The sequence below is a fragment of the Brienomyrus brachyistius genome, chromosome 13 (genome assembly GCF_023856365.1).
Source record: "Brienomyrus brachyistius isolate T26 chromosome 13, BBRACH_0.4, whole genome shotgun sequence".
NCBI classification, from domain to species: domain Eukaryota; kingdom Metazoa; phylum Chordata; class Actinopteri; order Osteoglossiformes; family Mormyridae; genus Brienomyrus; species Brienomyrus brachyistius.
Window position 1 is genome coordinate 8,382,442 of NC_064545.1, and position 19,762 is coordinate 8,402,203.

Below are 19,762 nucleotides of genomic sequence, written 5' to 3' on the forward strand. Positions count from 1 at the left end.
ACCAGCATTTTTTTTGTGTAAAATAAGCCTTTATTTAACTGCTATCATTCAGGAAACAGCACAGTGAATGTCCTTCAAAATCAAGCACTCAAAATCAAGAAAGAAGCACTTATCAGGATACCGGACACAACCTGCTCTGTGCTGGGGGGGTGATATCTACATAGGCAGGCCATCTGCTTGTGAAAATCTCCCAACTCTGGGGGCCTCAGCTGTTAAGATGCCCCTGACCTGATCTGCTTTAGGACCTGCAGCTGTTTCTCTGGCCATTAACTCTCTGTGTCATTTTGTATATTACATCCCAGAGGCCTGGTGTAAAGTAACAGGCCCTCATTGGCTATGGAGGCCATAGGGGACCAATGGGTGTGTCCTTTAGGGGTGTGGCCCCAGCAGCCCTACAGCAAGAAGGAGCTGAACCACAGGGAATATGCTTTTTCACATTTGGAATTGACAGCACTCATACATCTCAATTCCATGCTTGTTTCCTGCCTTTAATAACTTCTATACTGTTAACCCTTTGTGAACTCAGAGCCGCTCCTTGAAGTCCGAATAATCCTTGTGAATATCAAACCAGAAAAAGAATTATCTACAAGATTGTCTCTACTTATTAATCCAAGTCAATTCCTAAGTACTTAATATCATGTCTGATTTGCCTTTTATCAGTGTAATTGATAAATTGAACTTAAGAGGCGTTTTACCTGTGCCATTCTGGATAGCAGAATTCCGTTATTCCTGAACATTTGCACGGCTAAGTCTTGCTGTTCAGGTACCACAGCTGATTTCATAGTTGAGTGTGAAGCTGCTTGTCCCACATTTATACTGGTGTACAACTAGGCCACATTAAGTAGCAGTAATGAATGTGTTCAGTCTCCTAGGAAAAGAGGAAACTGTGAAATGATACAGGCAGGAGCCGTAATTACCGACTGACCCTTTCTGGATGTGTTAATTTTGTTTTTAAGGTTTAATTATGCAAGTCAGAAGAAAGTAATCTTTGGAAAAAATGTTGCATGTGGAATACTAACATCAGTTATGAAAATCATAGCATCATAGGGATGCACAATCGTCTCGGCTCCTCGTCTCCAGCCTGCAGGTCCTGGGTTTGATCAGGAGACACGAGGAAGCTTCACAAAGGAGCAGGTCTTGAGAACACAAAGGCCAACGAGATGTTTCGCACGACGATTAACTTTAAAAACATGCTGAAACCCTGTAACTAAGGTCCTAGTGACCTAGTGATCTTGGTAAATTTGATGAGTATCTAGTCCCGAGCTGAAAGTAATGCTTGCACAAAGTTGACAGATAAACCAGGCATGCTTTTGGCTTTTAGCCTTCAACTGTAAAAGCAGAATGAAAAGTGCCTCCCCTCCCACGCAACCCACCTCACCCCCTTCTCAGGTCTGCTGTCAGGACACCCCACGGTCATGCATGATCGTTCATAAGACGGAACACGTCTGCGCGACGTGCGTAAGGGTTCAGAAACATCGGAGGGCACAGGAAACAGTTTGGCTGTGTTAGGAGCATTCCTGGAGAGCAAAGGAAGGTGAGGGAGACGGCTGGGGGAGGGTGGGGCGAGGGGGGGGTGTCCTTCAGGGGGATTATGGGTACAAACAGAACGAGCACAAAGGAAGGATATTTACGACACAGTAAGACAAAAGCACATGTTACACCTGGAGACTGAAACATAGCAACAGAGAACAGTTACACTGAGAGGGGGGCGACATGGGGGGAGACATGGCTGACCCCCAGCGTCCAGGTTGCCGGAGCGACGCCTGTCTACCCAGACAGACAGACTAGAGCACGGTCAGGTTGGGAGGGGGGTAGTTTGCAGCCACACACACAGTGGTCGGGATACCACGGTTCATTACACACACTGACTCTGAGGGAGGTCGCCGGTGAGTTCGTCGTTTGCTCTCTAAGGACACATGGAGAAGAAAAAAACGACAACAACAAACAAACAAACAACAGCATTATTTTCCATCCGGGAGCGAAGGAGGAGATGATGGATGAATGGAGCTGAAACGAGCCGGCGGGGGGGGGGGGGGAGGTGGTGACATGGGACTGGTGTTCAGAGTAACGGCTCCGTCGCGTCACCATGGTAAACGGCAGCTTTACCATGTGCTGCCCATGCTGAGCGGCCCCCGTCGCGTCACCCCCCCATGCCGCGGGACAGAGCTCCCGCCTCCATGCCGCTCTGCAACTCGCCATGCTGCCCCTCCACACGCAGGGGGCGCTGTTCCAGTCATTCTGCCTTCAATTCGCTTCTTATTGACCCCCAGTGGGCTGCACTGGGAGGTCAAGCAGAGGTCAAACTGAAGCACGGCACGCAGGAAGTCATTCCTGCTAATAAAATCAGAGTCCCAGCACGCTGTTCATAAAAAAATTTATTTCATGCTAGAATTATTAGTATTAATCTGTTACTTACTGCTGTTATCTAGTTTGCATAACATAATACATGCATCTGCTTTCTCTCAAGTACTAAATTGCATACACTGCTCGTAAAACATTTTTCTTTTAAGTCTGACTGAGAGATAAGCAATTAAAACACAGCCTCGTCCAATCTTCTGTTAGGACCAGAACTTCCACTTATGTTTTATTTTTTGCATGTTTTTGGTCTTTTCTTGCTTTTTTTTTTGTCAAAAATAACACCGTTGAAAGTCCGTACGTAATGCGATATGAACAATGTCTCACCGTAATAAAGTTTTCACAAGTGATCTATTCATTAGTAATTACAGCAAATAACAGGGAAAAAGTCAAATAAAGTCAGATGTTTTTTTTTTTTTCTGTTAGATCCAGGGACACAAGCATGCCAACAGAGAGACATACTAAATGATTATCTCTTTTGAAACAACACAGAGACTGTTTTCATCCACTTGTGCTCTTGGTGCTAGTGTCTGTTGCAGTAAAGAGGGGGTGGTCAATATGACCCAAGCTGCCTCTGTGACAGATGTCATTCGATACAAAATTACCGACAGGAAGGACGGCTAAAAAACAGCATCTACTCGCTCTCTATTATCCTATATTTTGGCTACATCAAAGGTATGTAAAAGTAAGGAACTTCTGAGAGAAAATATATATTTTTTGTTCTTACATATATTCATAACAATATTTTCTTTTAATTTTCCCATGCAACTCATGCTTAATAAACAAATAGGTGTCTTCTACAGTAAGATTCCTGACATTAAACGTGTTATCGCTAACGGTGTGATTCGCAAATGTGTTTCTCTGTGTACTACGTGTGTTATCTTGGTATCTCTCGCATTCCTCTTCAGCGTCTGTGTGGGACTCCATGAATTGTCCCCTCTTGACAAAAAAAGTCCTTCTCAAAAGCCCCATACTTGCCAAGATTTGGAAAGAAGTCTTTCCCCTTTTCTCTCCGAAAAAGAGACAGTACTAACTTTGTCCTTTGATATAAGTGGCTCTTTAAGGTACGCCTTTTTCTCTCTCCTTCTCTCCCTCTCCCTCTCTCTCTGTCTATCTGACCCCCAAGTCCAACGTGGCCCCCGGCCTTGGGAGGAGGGACATTAAAGCATCGTCCACCTCTCAGACACGGGTAGGTTGGCGTCAGGTCACTCTCACGGTGTCAGCTTGCATATACTTAACGAGGACGGTCTCCTCTTTACAGGGGTCTGTGACCGGCAGCACTGGGGCTTTGTTGAGCGTCGAACGCGTTCGCAAAGGCTGGGTGTCGGCAAGCAGAGCGACGGCGGTGACGCCGGGGCGAGAAAGAGAAGAGCAAGAGATGGCGTCTGACACGTCATTGGGAGAAAGATCCGTAAGACAGAGGATGGGGGACAGGGAGAGAGGTAGAGATGGGGCTGGGGGCGGGGGGAGAGAGAGAGAGAGAATGCACCGAGGGGAGCAGCACGGTCCATGCAACCGGGCGCAGCCATGCACCTGCAATCCGCACACCGGCACGGGACTCGTTGGGGGGGGGGGGGGGGTGTCGCATTTAAATAGGGGGCTTTTACAAAGAGGCGCATCACATGGAGAAGTAAAAACTGGGGGGGGGGGGGATAATTAAGAGGGCTCCATTCCTGCTTGGGGGAGGAGGGGCCTTAGTGTGATCTGTCAGGTGGTGCACATGTGTGTTAAAGAAGATGTAAAATGTGTATTTGTGATGGAAATGAACAGGGCACGAGGATTTATAGCTAAACACTATGGAGTAAGACCCAGCAGCACATCACAGCCCCAGGAACGTCAGCTTCCTGACACAGCTGCTCTTCGGTGCTCTGGATTACAAGTTTGATATTTGCTGGCTCTGACAAAACTGCTTTCAGCGCAGAACCAAACTGCGTGGGAAGCACTGCCTGGGGGGGGCGGGCCTGCAGGGGCTGCACCTTCTGACAGGCCCCTGACCTGGGCTGTCCCCTCCAACGTGGCCTCCCCAGATGCATACACGTGTGGCCTGTTATGTTGTTTTTAATTGTCTTGTTTGTTTGGCGACATGTAAAACAAATGAGGGTATCAGGGCTGGGAGATGCTAAGGGAGGGGGTGGAAATCTAAAGGGAACAGATCGAGAATGAAACAAACATTGTAGGCGAGGGCAGCTGGTGGGGGTAGATGTGGGTGCGAGAGAACCTCCAGGATGGGCTGTAGGACGGCGTCACCAGCGCCGGTGACAATCTGGGCGTGTTTCAGCCCTCACCAGCAATGCAGTGACGGCTCCTCGCACAGCGTCAATGTGACAGTAGGTGTGCTTCTCATTTCTGGTATCTCCTCTCATCTGTTCAATTACAGTCTGATAAAAAACAGAGCAGCCTGTTCAACAGCTGCATCCTGCATGCACTGCGCGCAACCAGGACCCCGGCATGCGGGGGCGCGGGGGAGGGCTGGTGTCGGGGGTCACAGAGGGCCTGCAGTGGGCTGACGATGGTCCTGAGGGTGAATACCACTGGCAGCAGGTGGCTCCACACTTTGGTGAGGGCCTTTAGCGTGTTTCCTGTTACATGACACATCTTTATGGCCGATGAGGGTGAAATTCCTGGAGTACATCTCACCCTGAGCCGAGTCAAATTTTGACGAAATATCCAACTAAATCTTGAAACTGTGTGCACAGAGCTGCCATCTAGGTCTGTCCAGCATGCCCCGCCAGCACGAGTGGGCGGCAGTCAACTGGACAAAAAACTTTAGTATGTGACATGATTGGGTGACCACTTCCATCACCACTATGACACCAGCCGTGAGCGGGACAGAATGCATGCAGACCACGGACAGTCTGAGGACATGCACACACCAAACATCAGGCAAACGCTCACAGACTGATACTCACACCGCAAACACATATGTATGGACAGAGACATCAAATCATGTTTCACTTGAACACCTGAACTTAAATTTTTTTCCCTCTCATAGTATTGAATCTAGGTCATAACTGTGAATGTTGTAAATATTTTTGAAATTTCAGTCAAAGAACTGCTTAATAGCAAATGTAAATATCAACTGAACTAAATGAAGACCAGTGGCATTTATTCCTGCTCCAGAATTGCTGGGACTTTCATTCGTACAACTGAGCATGTGCGGCATGAGTGCTGAATTATGGCTAATGTAGTTTGACAGCGATGATGAGCTAGGAAACTGTGCGGTGGTTGTGTTTGAGCCTAAGCTAGCAAACAGGGATGGAAGCATTTTGTTGCATAAAGAGCTTGAACCTGGAGCATGCTCAGTTTGAATGAAGAGTTCCAGAAGCCTGTTTACTGCAGTCAAGTTGACAAAAAGACTAAGGCCACTTGTATCCTCTCTATATCAGCATTTAAGTGCTTTCTTTCCACAGCTGTGGTGTCCCTAGTTGAGGAAGGTACTTGGCATGAATGATAAACCCAGATTTTTATTGGGGATCTCATGGAATCTGCATTTCTGGTTGAGTCCTGAGCCAGGATGAGGCGGCCGCAGGGGCAGGGGACATGGTCTGTGTCGGGGGGGGGGACAAGCCTCCTACCTCCACTCTGCCATGGGAGGACTGGCTGTGAGCGGGCCAGGGCTTCCTCGTCAGGATGGGTTCCCATTAACTCTCCTTAGTGGAGCCCAGTTTAAAGGTTACTGAGCATCATCCATCTTGCTTTGTCTCACCTCTGACCCACACCCTGTGCTGAGGGATTGCCTCAGCCTTATCATCTAAACTAATCTTGCATGGCCCTTTAATTGTCTCCAGTGGGAGGGGCTGAGTGACTGGCGACACGCTGAATGCGGGTGGGGTCTCAGTGCCAGGTGCACGGAGTCTCATTGCTAGGTGGAATGGCCTTCGGTGCCAGACGATTGGATGTCATTGTGGTGTGGGCAGGGCCTCAATGTGTTAGCTTAGCACAACTGTCCTCTTGGCAGTGCACCCACTTTAGCTGCAGCAGAGGGTACAGCTGGGAGCTGAGAGGGGGCGGAGCCTCTCCCAAGGTCCGCCCCAGGGAGGGCGGGGCTACAGGGCAGAGCAGGACAAGGACATGGGAATGGTAAAGAAAGAGGTAACAAACAAACAGCAAGGGGAAAACAACAAAAAACAAACAAACGACAAAGAAAAAGAAAAAGGGAAGGTTAAGGTCGATCCAGAGCTCAGACTAAATCTGTTTCTTTTTGAGTGTATAAACGTGGATGAGAGAAAAACTATCAAAAGATCTGGAAAACATTCGAGATGGTCAGCAGGAGAGACTGAAAGGTTTCAGGAAGGGGTAGAAATCGAGCAATGTGTAAAGGGGTGTCAACAGGAAATGCATCACTGCGGGATTTGTTGACCTCTCAGACCATGCTCTTAAAAATGAACATGAACAAACCAAGAATACAATGAATCAGATGTTTGCACAGATTTATTTTATCCACCCTTATTTACCAGCCCTGGATTCTTTTTAAAAAAGAAGATGCAGGTGAGAGGAAGAGGAGGAGGACAGGAGAGGAAGAGGAGCTGAGAGAAGAAGGTCCGACCAGAGGTGCCATGTCTCATGCTGGGAGGGATTCAGGAAGGTAGGAGACAAGCAAAGTAAGAAAGGGGCGGGATTAGAGTAGGGAAGGGCGTGGTTAACATGTGGAGGGGCGTGGTCCTGTGTCAGAATGCCAAACCAGAATGCAGATCTGCTGAAGCCAGTACCTGGGCAAGGTGTAGGGAGGCGATGGTGTTGGGGACGCTGCACTTTGGTGTTCTGTATGTTGGAGTTTGGAGGGGGGGGGGGTGCTGTAAAGCTATGAAATGGTTCAGGGTAGCTGGCCAAGGAACAGATATAGCAATTCACAGTGTAGAGGTGAAATAACACATGTGGATGGACATTATTTGTGTAATGTGCTTCTCCACTGTCATCTGAATCGTGTGTAAGGCCACAACCTGTCTGAAAGGACACCTGACTCAGCTGGACACCTGTGTGTGAATCCCCAGCCTGCCCGAGAGGACTCTGACTCCTGACTGTTTGCAGTGAGAGGCCTGTGCTTTTGGGATAAAGCCTGTGATTGTCTGTTACATACCCTTCCTCACTTGTCCCCCCGCGTGGCTGGGCCGCTTGGCCGCGGTTAGGAGGAAGCACGGCTGCTCGCTTCTGTCGGATGGGCTAATGACCCGGCCGTCCTCAGGCGACATGGCCTGGTCTATATGAGGACAGTCTTCGTTGGCCAGCGCCGCTTTAGCTGCCTCGCCATTCACTTTGGGATCTTCAAACATACAAGCACAAGTGAGACACTACGCATGTGCAGAGGGACAACCTAGTCTGGTGCAAGTTTCCCCATATCTGAAGCTAAAAAAAATAAGAGGCTAGAAGAAATGGCACCACCTGCTGTTGTGGAGGAATTGCTTGATTTGGGTATTTTAAAATTTGGGGAAAAAACAGCACATCAGCAGCACATTCATCTAACGTTTATGATCCGCCCTCTTCCCTCCTTACCTCCCAAACCCCACCAAGCACCCAGTGACCCCATGCAAGTCAGTCACATGTGGTCTTAAAGGTGCTACCACCATAGCTCCTTTGGTCTTACCCATGCCTTTAATTTCCTCATTAACATACATATAACACCCCAGATGGATGCTAGATTACAAGACAATTGCACTCATTCATGTCCCCCCACACTCTTCGAGGCACGTGATGAAATGCTAACCATGGTTTAAGAACAATATGTGACGGAGCTTCATAAGATTTTTCTTCTTATTCTTTTGGAATGAAGAAGGTGGAAACCAAAATCTTATGCGCTCTTATAAAAAAAGGCTAATAGTCACAGACTGGGTAAGGGATGTCCGTAAGACTGCAGTTTATTTCCTAGTGGCTTTTTAATGTGTGTGTGCCTCTGTGTGCCTGCGTAACACATTCCAGGAGCAGTCAACCAAGGCAAGGAGGAGGCACTAAGGAGAACAAGGTACATTAAGAACGAGAAAATTTATCCTCGTGAGAATGGCATCGATCCCATTTTGCTTTCTGAGGTATTTGATTGATATTTAATAGTAGTAACAGTAATAGTGATACTTTACCTATTCCCGTGGGGAAATTAGCAAGTTTTTGCATACCTCATCTAACTTTCCAGGAGACATACAGACAGAGTATGTAAGTAATGGCATTTTCATCTCTACCTAATGGTAAGTACAGACTGTGCTTCCACTGCGCCAATAAGAAGTTAGTGAAGGTTTCTGATCATTTTTCAGAAAGACGCGTCTCATAATCCTATCAACAGCTTTCTGCTCGGTATCTTAAAAGATCTGAACCTGCACAGCATTCGTGTCAGCTCTCTCATTGGTTCATTCACACTCCACAATACAAGTGTTGGTTCTTTCATTGGCTTGTTCATGATCCATAGCACTTGTGTCGGCTTATCACACTCCATAGTATTCATTTTGGCACTCTCACTAGCTACTTCACACTACACAGCACTACCCTACTATCAGCTATCTCATTGGCTAGTTTACGCTCATAGCACTTGTGTCGGCATTGTCATTGGCTCATTCACGATATACAAGCACGCATGTCGGCTCTCTCATTCGGTCCAGCCATGTTGGACTTAAACTTTGCTTCCCTTCAGGTTCCTACTTCTCCTTTGACACCTAGCATGTAGGATGTGACATCCGCTGTATTTCAGAGAGAAACACTGATCGGATGGTCGCTCAGTATGGAGAAGAGGGCAGGAATAGCACAGAATCACACAGTAGCACTGAAGATGAGCTGAGAGTCTCGGGCTCCTTAGATCAGACCTGGGCAAACGTTGACCTGCGCGTTGGATGAAGCTTTATGTTCAAATCTGTCCAGATGAATTTATCTCAGCCTAGAAATCTTTCTTTGCATGAATTATAAAAAGAATAAATATACACAAGAAAAATCCACTAGCTCAACTGATTTCTATGTGTATAAAAAAATAAAGAAAAAGTCTATAATTTAAGGGACAATAATCATTAAAAATGACCCCTGCTGACATGAGGAAGTTCAGATTGGCCCCCCATAGAATATACCTGCCCTGGCTGTGTCAGTGTGACCATGAGCGGCGCTAATCCTGCCTGCTCCAGATACCACCTTGATGTACATTGGTTCCAGTTCCAGGTTCCAGTTGCCTACGTGAAGTATGCTTGCTCTCTGAAGTCTGTAGAATATATCTCATCCCTTTTGATTTCTCCCTTTTCCTCACTCCCTGCTCTTCCTCTCCCTTCATCTGCATGAGGCCCCTCTGCCTTCCTCACAGCTGATATACTCCCCATCTACTTTGGGCTGAATGTCTTCTTTTCGGCTCCATTTGTGCCGACCCACGTTTATTGGCCTCCTCCTGGGTGCGGCAGCTGGTATCGAGATGATCTCCATGGGGCGCTGGGCCATGCTGCCTCCCCTGTAGTGTGACGGATGATCAGTGGGCCACCACAGGAGCCAGGGACAGGAGCAGCAGGCATCTGAGCAGGACGCCTACCTCCATGTGCCCTGAGGACCCCTCTCTGCTTCCTAACATACACAGTCTGCCTGTGGTCATCGCCCTTCTGCATAACATCCATAATCCAACGCTCTACGTCTATACCACTTCCTACTACACCATTACTCTATGCTGCAGGAAACCCACACCATAAAACTTACATTTTCATTTCAATGTGCGCTCCTCCATTAAGACATGAAAGGCCTCCTCTTTGGGCCACAAGGGACAGAATCCATCAGTAATTTAAACCTGCCCACTGAAAGTGCATCGTGTCTCATTTACCAGGATTTGCATGTGCAGTTTAGTGCCTTGCACACTGTTACTAACATTGAGAGAATTCGAATAAGAGAATTCACTGGGTGCGATGCATTTACAAAACTTATCAGTATCAATGTAGAAAGCAGAAAAGGTCACCTAACCACATATGTGCACTGTATGCATTTACGCAAAACAGTACATTTATGTCTGGGCAGAAACAATTCAGAATTTTAACCTTAAGTAATCAGGTCCCTACTTTCTGATATATGATGAGCAAGGAAATGGCTTTTTCTGCCATATACAGTAAGTATTCAATTTGTTAGTATAACTATACAGCATTCAAAATAGTATCATGTGAACGTAGCTTTTACTTTGAATTTCCAATAGTTACCTCTACTGAGCCAGTAAAAGCTTCAGGCTAAGGGCAACCTAAACATTTAATGAAATCTGTTTTCTGTTTTTTCATTTCAGTTTTATAAGTATCCAGGACAGCTCTCTCACAGGCTGGCACTCAAAGGATCAGTGGGGCCTGGCTTCTTTCTGTCCTTATAATTTTGCACTGAGATTGAGTTGTTGGAATTGCCTGGCCTCTTTTGAGACGGTCCCTGGTGCCCCGACACGATGGAGACAGGGTGAGCCCCTTCAAGACCCGGCCTACTTCCGAGGGACCATCTTGATCTGTATTCCACAAAGTCCTTATTTAAAAAAGCGGCTTTAAAAAGCATCTTATTTGGGTCATGTGCCCTGAGGTTTCTCAGGCGTCAACAGCAGTAAAATGAAGGCCGGGGACTTGCACACAGTTCTGATGTGGAAGAGCGTCCTCCAAGAAGACGAGTTATGAATCCCTCAGCTGGACAAGAACAATCATCAGGAAAACAGACCTGATGAGCAGAACGAATCACCATGGTGACCCTGCTTCCATAAAAACGAACCCCCCCAAACCTCAACGATGCTGTGTTATTTGCTACGCCGGACCGAAGCTCGCAGGCACACCTGCGGGAGGCCCTCTGTGCAGACAGATGAGCAGTTTTGCCGGCCTAATTCCTCGATGAATAATTCAGACTCCCTGCCAGCTGAACCCTCACCTAGAGCTCCAGCGCTGCACATTTATCTGAATACGGAGCTGCAGGTTCCTCAGGCTCCTCGACGCTCTACTCACAGCAAAGACCTAGGCTACTGGTGTTACTGGGTTGAGTGCCAAACCTCCAAGGGACCTCACGCTGCTCATGGTCTGGTCTGTGCACGTTCACGGCATCTGTCTATTAACTATGAAACATCTGTCTATATGGAGCTGGGGCAGGTAGTTACAAGCATCATCAGAACGTGGAACCATCTCACTTCAAGAGAATATCAGCTGGATTGCAATGAGTAGATGCAAACGCCTTAAGCATTTTGAACAAAGGGTTAAATATTGTGAGGACTGCAGGCTACATAACGGCAACCAGTTGATCAATAGAAGCTTTCTTCTGGCTCTGCTCATTGGCTAGAGCTGAATTTCTATGTGACATTTGGCCTAGCTTATTGGCTAGAGCCAAATCTGTATGTAAGAGTCAGCCCAACTCATTGGCTAGAGTCAAATCTGCATGTAAGAGTCAGCCCAGCTTATTGGCCAGGCATTGGTTTCTGGCTAAAAGCTGGCCGCGGTTCCAGTGCACAAATCAGCCTGGCTCATTAGTAAGTGCCAACATCTATTGGTCCTGCAGTGATCGGCTCTGAAGGCCTTCCTCCCTGCCGCGCCCATGAATGGTCACCACCGGTGCTGATGCTGGGCTCGTCTCGGGGCCCCCGTCAGGGTCCGCCTGACTCACGGCTCCCTCTGAAATTCCCACGCGGCTGTCGTCACACTTTGCGCTCTGCACGGTGCCACAGGCTGGCGCTGTGCAATGCTGTAATCGTAAGCCCTGTTAGTGAGGTTAGAATCCACTCAGCTGGGGGGGCAGGCAGGGGGGCCCTGCTAATTAAAACAAGTTAGGGACTAAAGTAAATACTTGGTGAGGTCAATGAGGCAGTAGGCAGGTGCACCTGTTATAATCAGACCAAACATATTTGCGCAGAGCACCGGACACCTGCGTGAAACATCTGCCCCCAGTGCCCACCCCCCCCCCCCCCCCCACACTCCATTCTGGAATAGGTTGGCCCCTCCCAATCTAAGACCGGATCTGTAACAAGGTCTAATAACTCTGATCTCATACCTCTGAAACAAAAATCTACACCCTTATGCAAATTAACTGTGCTTCTGCCATCCATGTGTGTAAATACTCTGATATTCGGGTGCCTCCCGTTGTGGGGTTTTGCCACTTTCTCTGGTTTCCCCCCACAGTCTAGAAACATGCTAAGGTTAGTTGCCAAATTCCCCATAGGCGTGAATGGTGTGTCTGCCCTGTGATGGACTGGCTCCCCATCCTGACTTATTGCCATATAATACAGATTTGTGCACTTTTTCCCCACTAGTCAGATGGTTAACTCTCTTGTCTTAATGTCCACGCCTTGAAATGTCATGTTTACATGTCTGAGTATTTATATTCTGTTTATTACTTTTTCATTTGCACTATGACTAATGCGACTGCCATGTCACCTCAGCGTGTGACCCACGCGTTATATATCTGAAGCTGACAGTCACATGTATGTTGAAAGCCGATGGCCGTGTCCCGGTGCCTGGACATGTGCGTGTGCTGCGGGACGTGTGAGTGGTGCAGAGGCGTGAATCTGTGAATGGCCCCGCCACGCGCCTCCAGCTCGCTAAATCAGGCCCACGGGCGCTCCGCTGCCCAGACACCGTCGTCATGGTGACCAGGCTCGGCTCCCGAAAAAGACACGGTGAAGAGAAGTAAACAAGGTGGGCCATCAAGTCGAGCTTCCTGAAGATCACAGACAGGGAGGCTGCCTCTTTTCCAACAAGGTGGTGCTGGATGTAAATACTGTGGAATCGATCCCCCTGAATGATGTCATCGCACTCAGCCTGGTCCTGCCGCTCACTGATTACATTAATGTGGAGATGTGACCACACTCTGGCTGAGAGATCTCCTCACACTCAACCTCCTTGCACACCTTTCCTGGCTATTCTTTTTGCTATTCATGAAGTTCACCAGCCTACTAGGTGGGCCATGATAAGGATCAGAGAAACATGGGCACTTTTAAACCGATATCCAGCACCTTTTAGATAAATGGATGATGCCTGATCATGTGGGGTGGCATCATCGTCTGACAGCTTAAGCTGGTCTGTAGCTTGTCAATAATCCCCAGTTTATCCTTTGCGGAAAAGTGAGTCACTTTGATTGTTGCGCAGTTTCAAAATCGCACACCCTGGTCCTGTTGTTGCTACAGTTACTATGGTAACACACTTTTTAATGTGCATTTTGTGTTGCTAAAATTACATTTGGTGTCAGAGTGGTGTGTCAGTACAATACTTTAAAAGAGTATCAATTAGACCTGTCAGTTGTCCATCAAATCATTAGATGATGGTTCAGGTCCTGCATTTAAGCCTTCACCAGTGTCATGAAGTATTATTAACGCTAAACCAAGTTCTGGTAAATAAAAACCAGAAATAGCCCTTTCGTTCTGGGATGGGTGACCCAATTGTAAGAACATGCAGACTAAGGCTACAAAACACGATGCTATAATATTGCAGTTGATCGGGAAACACTTTCACGTATCCTTTGGTTAAATTTTCTGATCGTGGTTGATATTTTGATTCCAATGTGGTCCACGGAGACCCCTAGCAAGTCCATGATTTTTCTACCTCCCAGCTCCCGGCCAGACGAGGACTGTCTGGCCTGCATACTTTTTCCTGCCACAGAATTAGATATTTTGTTGATTGTGTAATTAGGCTTCTGTAGGGGATTGAAGTAAGGCTTAATCTCTGCCACACTGACCACTGACATTATAGCTGAATATAACAAAGCTAATGGATGCTCCTACTATTTCCTGAATGTAAGTTGGAATTTACTCAGAAAATGTGCCCTTAATCCTAGTGAGATTCCCGCACGGTGGCTGCACCGTCTGTCCTGGTTATCTATAGCCTCTGATGATATCTCTCAGCTCTTTGCCCACTATGTAGCATGACTTCCGCTGAGATGCTGCCTCCCTCCTACTCTGCCATAAAATGGAAGCATAGCAATAAATATAGAAGCTCCATCTTCACTGTCATAACTCGACTTGGACATTTCTGTTGGAATCCCATGGCCAGCTGGGGCATCATCCCTCCATCCCCATGGCTAATTTTGGGCCGCAGACCCATTCGTGGGATATGCCATCTCAGAGCAGTAGCAAAAGGGAGGGTAGGACTGTGCAATCGTGACAAATTTCTCAGCGGTATTTTGAGCCCTTGGTAGAGCCCAGTTACGCAAGAACATTAGGGAGGAACAGGAGCTCCCATCTAAGACAGATGACCTGGGTGTCCATGGAAGACCATGAACCAAACAGACACCAACATCTGTCATTTTCTCCAGTTATAAGAAAGTCCTTAATAAAATTTACACTCTGAATCCCTCAGTGATTAACAGGCCTTACCGTCGACTTCCGAGTGACGTATTGACTCTCTTTCTCCATACACCCACTGCAGTGGCCTGGATATGTGTTCCTGTACGTTCTTCTTCTGCTTGAGTGGAAGTGGCGGATGCTTAGCCTTTCACAGCCTAAATCACGTCACTCATGTGGTGTTGGGGGGGCGGGCGCAGACTATCGCCATGTCGGCCCCATCAACGTCAGAACCCATGATTGGCGGTTCTGGCACTAATCTTGATGTAGCATCCTGATGTGACGAGGATTTACCGCTCCCTGCCCTTCAGCAGATACAAGTGCTCATGTACTAATAGTGTCGATCAGCCAACGCCGCTCAACAACTGTCAACCAACCCGACCAATGGGGACCTAAATCAAGTCTGACAAAAACTGCCCCAGTGTCTTGTGTACAAATCAGCCGGACTGATAAGCAAGTAAAACCTGACCCAGACTGGCTGAATCCAGGCTTTAAAGAGGCCCTGTGCTGCCTTCAACACTGCCCTGCTATGCTCCACTCTCACTGGCCAGGATTGTAATTATAGCTGGTGGTTTTTGATGAGCCAAAAGCACCGGCTCAGTGCTACTCGCTGCTGGGACAGCCGTCCCGCCCCTCAGCACCCTGCGGGGCCTTCCTGGTCCCAGTCGCACTCTCCACATACCACCAAAAACCGCTGCCTCGTTCAATCCACCACCATCTGATCACATTAATCTCATTCAGGATTCTGACAGATACAACTCATGTTGACGAGGATTGGACACGTTGACAGTTATAACCCGAGCTCGTTAAACGAAGGAATCTTTGTAATTTTAAGAAGGGGAATGTCTCCTTTTTTGTCCCTGTATTCACCTGTCTGTTTACATGTAACACTGTGCTTTTTTATAACATATGTAAATAGTAAGATGACTAAAAATAGTGAATAATTCCTAACAGTCAACATTAATATTATGAAATTACTGACGGTATTTGTTTTAATACACTTGGAAGCAAAGAACAAGCCTTCCCTTCCTTAACTGTGTGCCCTCTGTGCTGCGAGGAGCCCTTACCCAGCTGCAGTCAGACAGATTTACTGTAAAATATGGGAGCTTCATGATATCAGTACTCTTTGGAGTTGGGAATGTTGTGGGATCCTTCAAAGGGAAACCAGAGGGAATACGAGGTGTAGTGGGAGTTGGGAAGGAGCTGGCAAGGTGGTGGGTGTGCCGTTTGATGAATGTGCCACTTGATTGCCGTGGGTGAAACGCTGACCAGAGGGTGCAGCCCACGGGGGGGGGGGGGGGGGGGGCTGTGTGGCCTTGTCAGTGAGGGGTGGATGATGGTGAGAGTCGGACGGAGGTGACGGAATGTGTGTGCACGGCTGGGCGGTGGCCTGGCCTTGTTGAGTGGGTGGTGACTCGGGATGGTTTTGTGGGGGGGGGGATTGTGGTATCAGTTAGGAGGTGCGAGGGGGTAGGGGTGCGAGTTTGAAATGGGTGAGAGGAGGAAAGAAGAAGGGAGACAGGTGGAGGGAATTGTTAGCAAGTCATTTTTCGTTCAAGATTCCTTGTTTGCAATTAGATGGACATGCCTCTCAGAGGCTTCCTACCTGCTCTGTTCATTTCTAACATTTCTTCCTGTGCCAGGGGGCAGGTGTCACTCTGCGTGCTGTGGTGGGGCGAGTTTATGCCCGACTTACAGAAATTGGGGGAACCGGGCTGTGGGGCTCTGGGAATATGCTTGTTCTTTTTCTTTGGTAGCTTCTGCTTGGCCATTGCTAAGGAATAGTACATCCCAAAGTTGTTGACGATGACGGGTACAGGCATGGCGATGGTCAGCACCCCAGCCAGGGCACACAGTGCCCCCACCAGCATACCTGACCAGGTCTGCGGATACATGTCCCCGTAGCCCAGGGTGGTCATGGTCACCACGGCCCACCAGAACCCAATGGGGATGTTCTTGAAGTGCGTGTGTTCACTGGCCCGCGGGTCATTGGGTTTGGCGCCGATGCGCTCGGCGTAGTAGATCATGGTGGCGAAGATCAGCACGCCCAGTGCTAGGAAGATGATGAGCAGAAGGAACTCGTTGGTGCTGGCCCGGAGCGTGTGGCCCAGAACCCGCAGCCCCACGAAGTGACGGGTCAACTTGAAGATCCGCAGGATCCGCACGAAGCGGACCACCCGCAGGAAGCCCAGCACGTCCTTGGCCGCTTTGTCAGACAAGCCACTCAGGCCTACCTCCAGGTAGAAGGGCAAGATGGCCACAAAGTCAATGATGTTCAGGGTGTTCCGGATGAACTCCAGCTTGTCTGGACAGAAAGTCACGCGCATGAGGAACTCAAAGGTGAACCACACCACACACACGCCCTCGATGTAGGTGAGGTAGACGACAGTCTCTGTCTCCAGGTACACGCGCTGCAGCGTCACGTTGTCCACTTCTATCTCGTCCGTGCGGTTGATAATGGGATTGAAGGCCTCGTGCGTCTCCAGGCAGAAGGTAGTGATGGACACCAGGATGAAGAAGAGTGACACAAAGGCCACCCACTGTGGGAGATAGAGAGGGGGGGGAACATGAGGTAGGAGCCCACTGCAGATGAACCGATCAGTCCCAAACATACAACAGTGGTGCAAGAATCCTATAGCATTTCTCAGTCAAATTACGACGGCGCTCGGCACACACATTAGTGCCGAGCTCATTGAGTTCAAGTTCAGGCTGACAGTGCAGCTATGCAGTCAAGTCGAGGCAGCTGACAGATAAAGAGAAGTTTCCATCATACTGCAATCACAGCAAACCTCATTTATTCACATCTATTTTGGGAGAGTCGCTCCATGTCATTTGGGAGAAATCACATCATTTCCACTTGTCATTTCGGCTCTTCCCAGAGACTGGTAGCCTAATCACGGATCAGGAGACTTCAGAATATTACAAAGTACACCGAGTCCTTTTCATCAGAGCTCCTTCTGATTATATTACGGCTTCCACAGTGAGATCGTAGTTTCTTCTTTTTCCCCGGAAGATCGCCAGGAAGGATTTAGGACTGAAGGCCGTGGTTGTAACTGCTCCCCCCCTTCACTTCCCTTCATGTATAGTGATGGAAGTGACCCGCCACGCCTTAGAGAAAAAAAACTGACATCAGCTGCAATCCTGAGCGACTGGAGCGCAGTGCATTTATCGATTTCAAATGGCGCAATAACGTACAGCCCTTGCTGCCTCACGCTTTGAGTTCCTGCAGCAGCGCCGGCTTTCTGGTGGAGCGAGCTAATTAGGTTGTGTATCTCCACTCAGTGACAACAGAATATTAAATATGCTTAATATGCACAGGGTGACAGGGCGCTGGTTTATTGTAGATAAAATCAATTGGTGAAGTATTTCAGACAATGCAGGAGCCACAAAAACAGGAAATGCAAGCAGCACAGACACACACACACACACACACACACACACACACAGGCCACCTGAAAGACTAATTGTTTATACAGAAAGGTCGAGAAGAAGGGCAGAGAGAATGATAGCGATAAAGTCTACAATAGCAGGCAGGCCGTGTCTGTTGTTTCAGGCTAGTTCTTGAATGCCAGATGAAACCTTACCAGAGGAAGTCCCCACAATGTGACAAAAATCTGTTATTTCGACCGCATGGATACATTATTCTCAGTCCCCACCACTGAATTTTATAAAAATCTGTGAACGCAAAAAAAAAAAAAACTAATAACTCCAGAAGTGTTGGGACTTGTTGGGTTACTTATGGTTAAGGTTAGAGCTGGGTTAGGGTTAAGGTCGTTATCTTGGCATTAGAGTTTTCCCCATAGAAATGAATGGAGAGTCCCCACAAAGATATAATTACAAACCTGTATGTGTGTGTGTGTGTGTGTGGGGGGGGTGTTAACTAATTTGTACTCTCTGCATCCAAGCAGCTTTTTGTGTGTATCCTCCAAATTAAGATCATTAGAATTATAATGTCTGGGACGGACCATGACTGCTGGCCCCTCTCCTCACCTTCCAGACCCCCGGTCCTCACAGCCCTCCAGAAACACACCCCACAGGAGCCATTACACCAAGGTTACAGTGCAGCTCCCGTTCCTCCCTAGGCCATGCCTGTCCGGTCCCATTTACTCACTTACCTTCCTGTCACTGCAATCACCAAGATCAAATTAAGTCTGTCGTGTTGGGCCTTTACCCAAAGGACCTCTGTAGTTGTGACCAAAAGCATTTTGTACTCTGCTATGTGTTTCGTAACCCGGAAAACACAGTTTAATATGTACTAACCAGGGTTTCTCATTCCTACTTTTGTGGTCTTATTGATACAGTTTATTTTGCACTATTCTTTTTGTTCTCCAAGAGTTTGCAAAGCTCTGCGGGCCATTTTAACCTTCTCAAGCGCTATAAATTCCCGCAGTGGTCATTTATGAAATCCCCTGTCTGATCTGAGTAGTAGGGGTCTGGACGTTACATACGACTGAGCCTCCAGCCTCCAGCAGAATGTTCCACAGAGTCTGTTAAAAACATTAGCAGGAACAGACATGGTGGTCTCAGTAGTGGAGGCCTTCAACCCCCCTGGAACCCCGAGGCTCTGCCGCCCCATAACAGGCCAGCGGGTGGTGGTGTGGTTAAAGAAAGATCAGCATGGAAGCGAAAGGCTGCAGGTTCAAGAATGCAGGATTGCATTCTTAATATTGCTACTCTGGGAAAGCAATGCAAGGTTCGTTATACAAGGTTCAGCTAAGCATACAGAAATAATTACTGGGAATAAAACAAGCTGTGGCACAGAGACTAACCACTTCCCCTCTGAGCATATGTGATATGCAGTTTGGCTAACTGGAGTCTCTAAATTGGTTACTGGAGTCTCTAAATTGGTTACTGGAGTCTCTAAATTGGCTAACTGGAGTTTCTAAATTGGTTACTGGAGTCTCTAAATTGGCTAACTGGAGTCTCTAAATTGGTTACTGGAGTCTCTAAATTGGCTAATTGGAGTCTCTAAATTGGCTAACTGGAGTCTCTAAATTGGTTACTGGAGTCTCTAAATTGGCTAGTTGGAGTCTCTAAATTGCCTAACTGGAGTCTCTAAATTGGCTAGTTGGAGTCTCTAAATCGTCCATAGTGTATCTATGTGTGTGTATGACTCTGACTAGGATGTTCCAGTAGGATATGATCTTTGGATGTTAGGAAGGTGTCACCCCTGACATTTTGGCAGATTAA

The 19,762-nt window shown here is 47.7% G+C and overlaps 1 protein-coding gene across 4 annotated transcripts in view; it reads right to left on the minus strand.

The window, feature by feature from the left end:
• Positions 1-1,049: 1,049 nt before the first annotated feature.
• LOC125706462 (potassium voltage-gated channel subfamily C member 1) overlaps positions 1,050-19,762 on the minus strand; it is a 39,967-nt gene continuing 21,254 nt past the window's right edge. Inside the window, exons 3-5 of one of the 4 annotated variants that reach the window (XM_048973172.1) lie at positions 16,179-17,112; positions 7,433-7,615; positions 1,050-1,906 (exon numbers count right to left, since the gene is read on the minus strand). In XM_048973172.1, coding sequence (XP_048829129.1) covers positions 1,785-1,906; positions 7,433-7,615; positions 16,179-17,112 — 1,239 coding nt within the window. In that variant the 3' untranslated portion in view covers positions 1,050-1,784. Of the gene's footprint in view, positions 1,907-2,360; positions 3,673-4,000; positions 6,402-7,432; positions 7,616-16,178; positions 17,113-19,762 lie in introns of those variants that run through there. The other 3 variants (XM_048973173.1, XM_048973171.1, XM_048973174.1) reach the window with 3 other exon arrangements.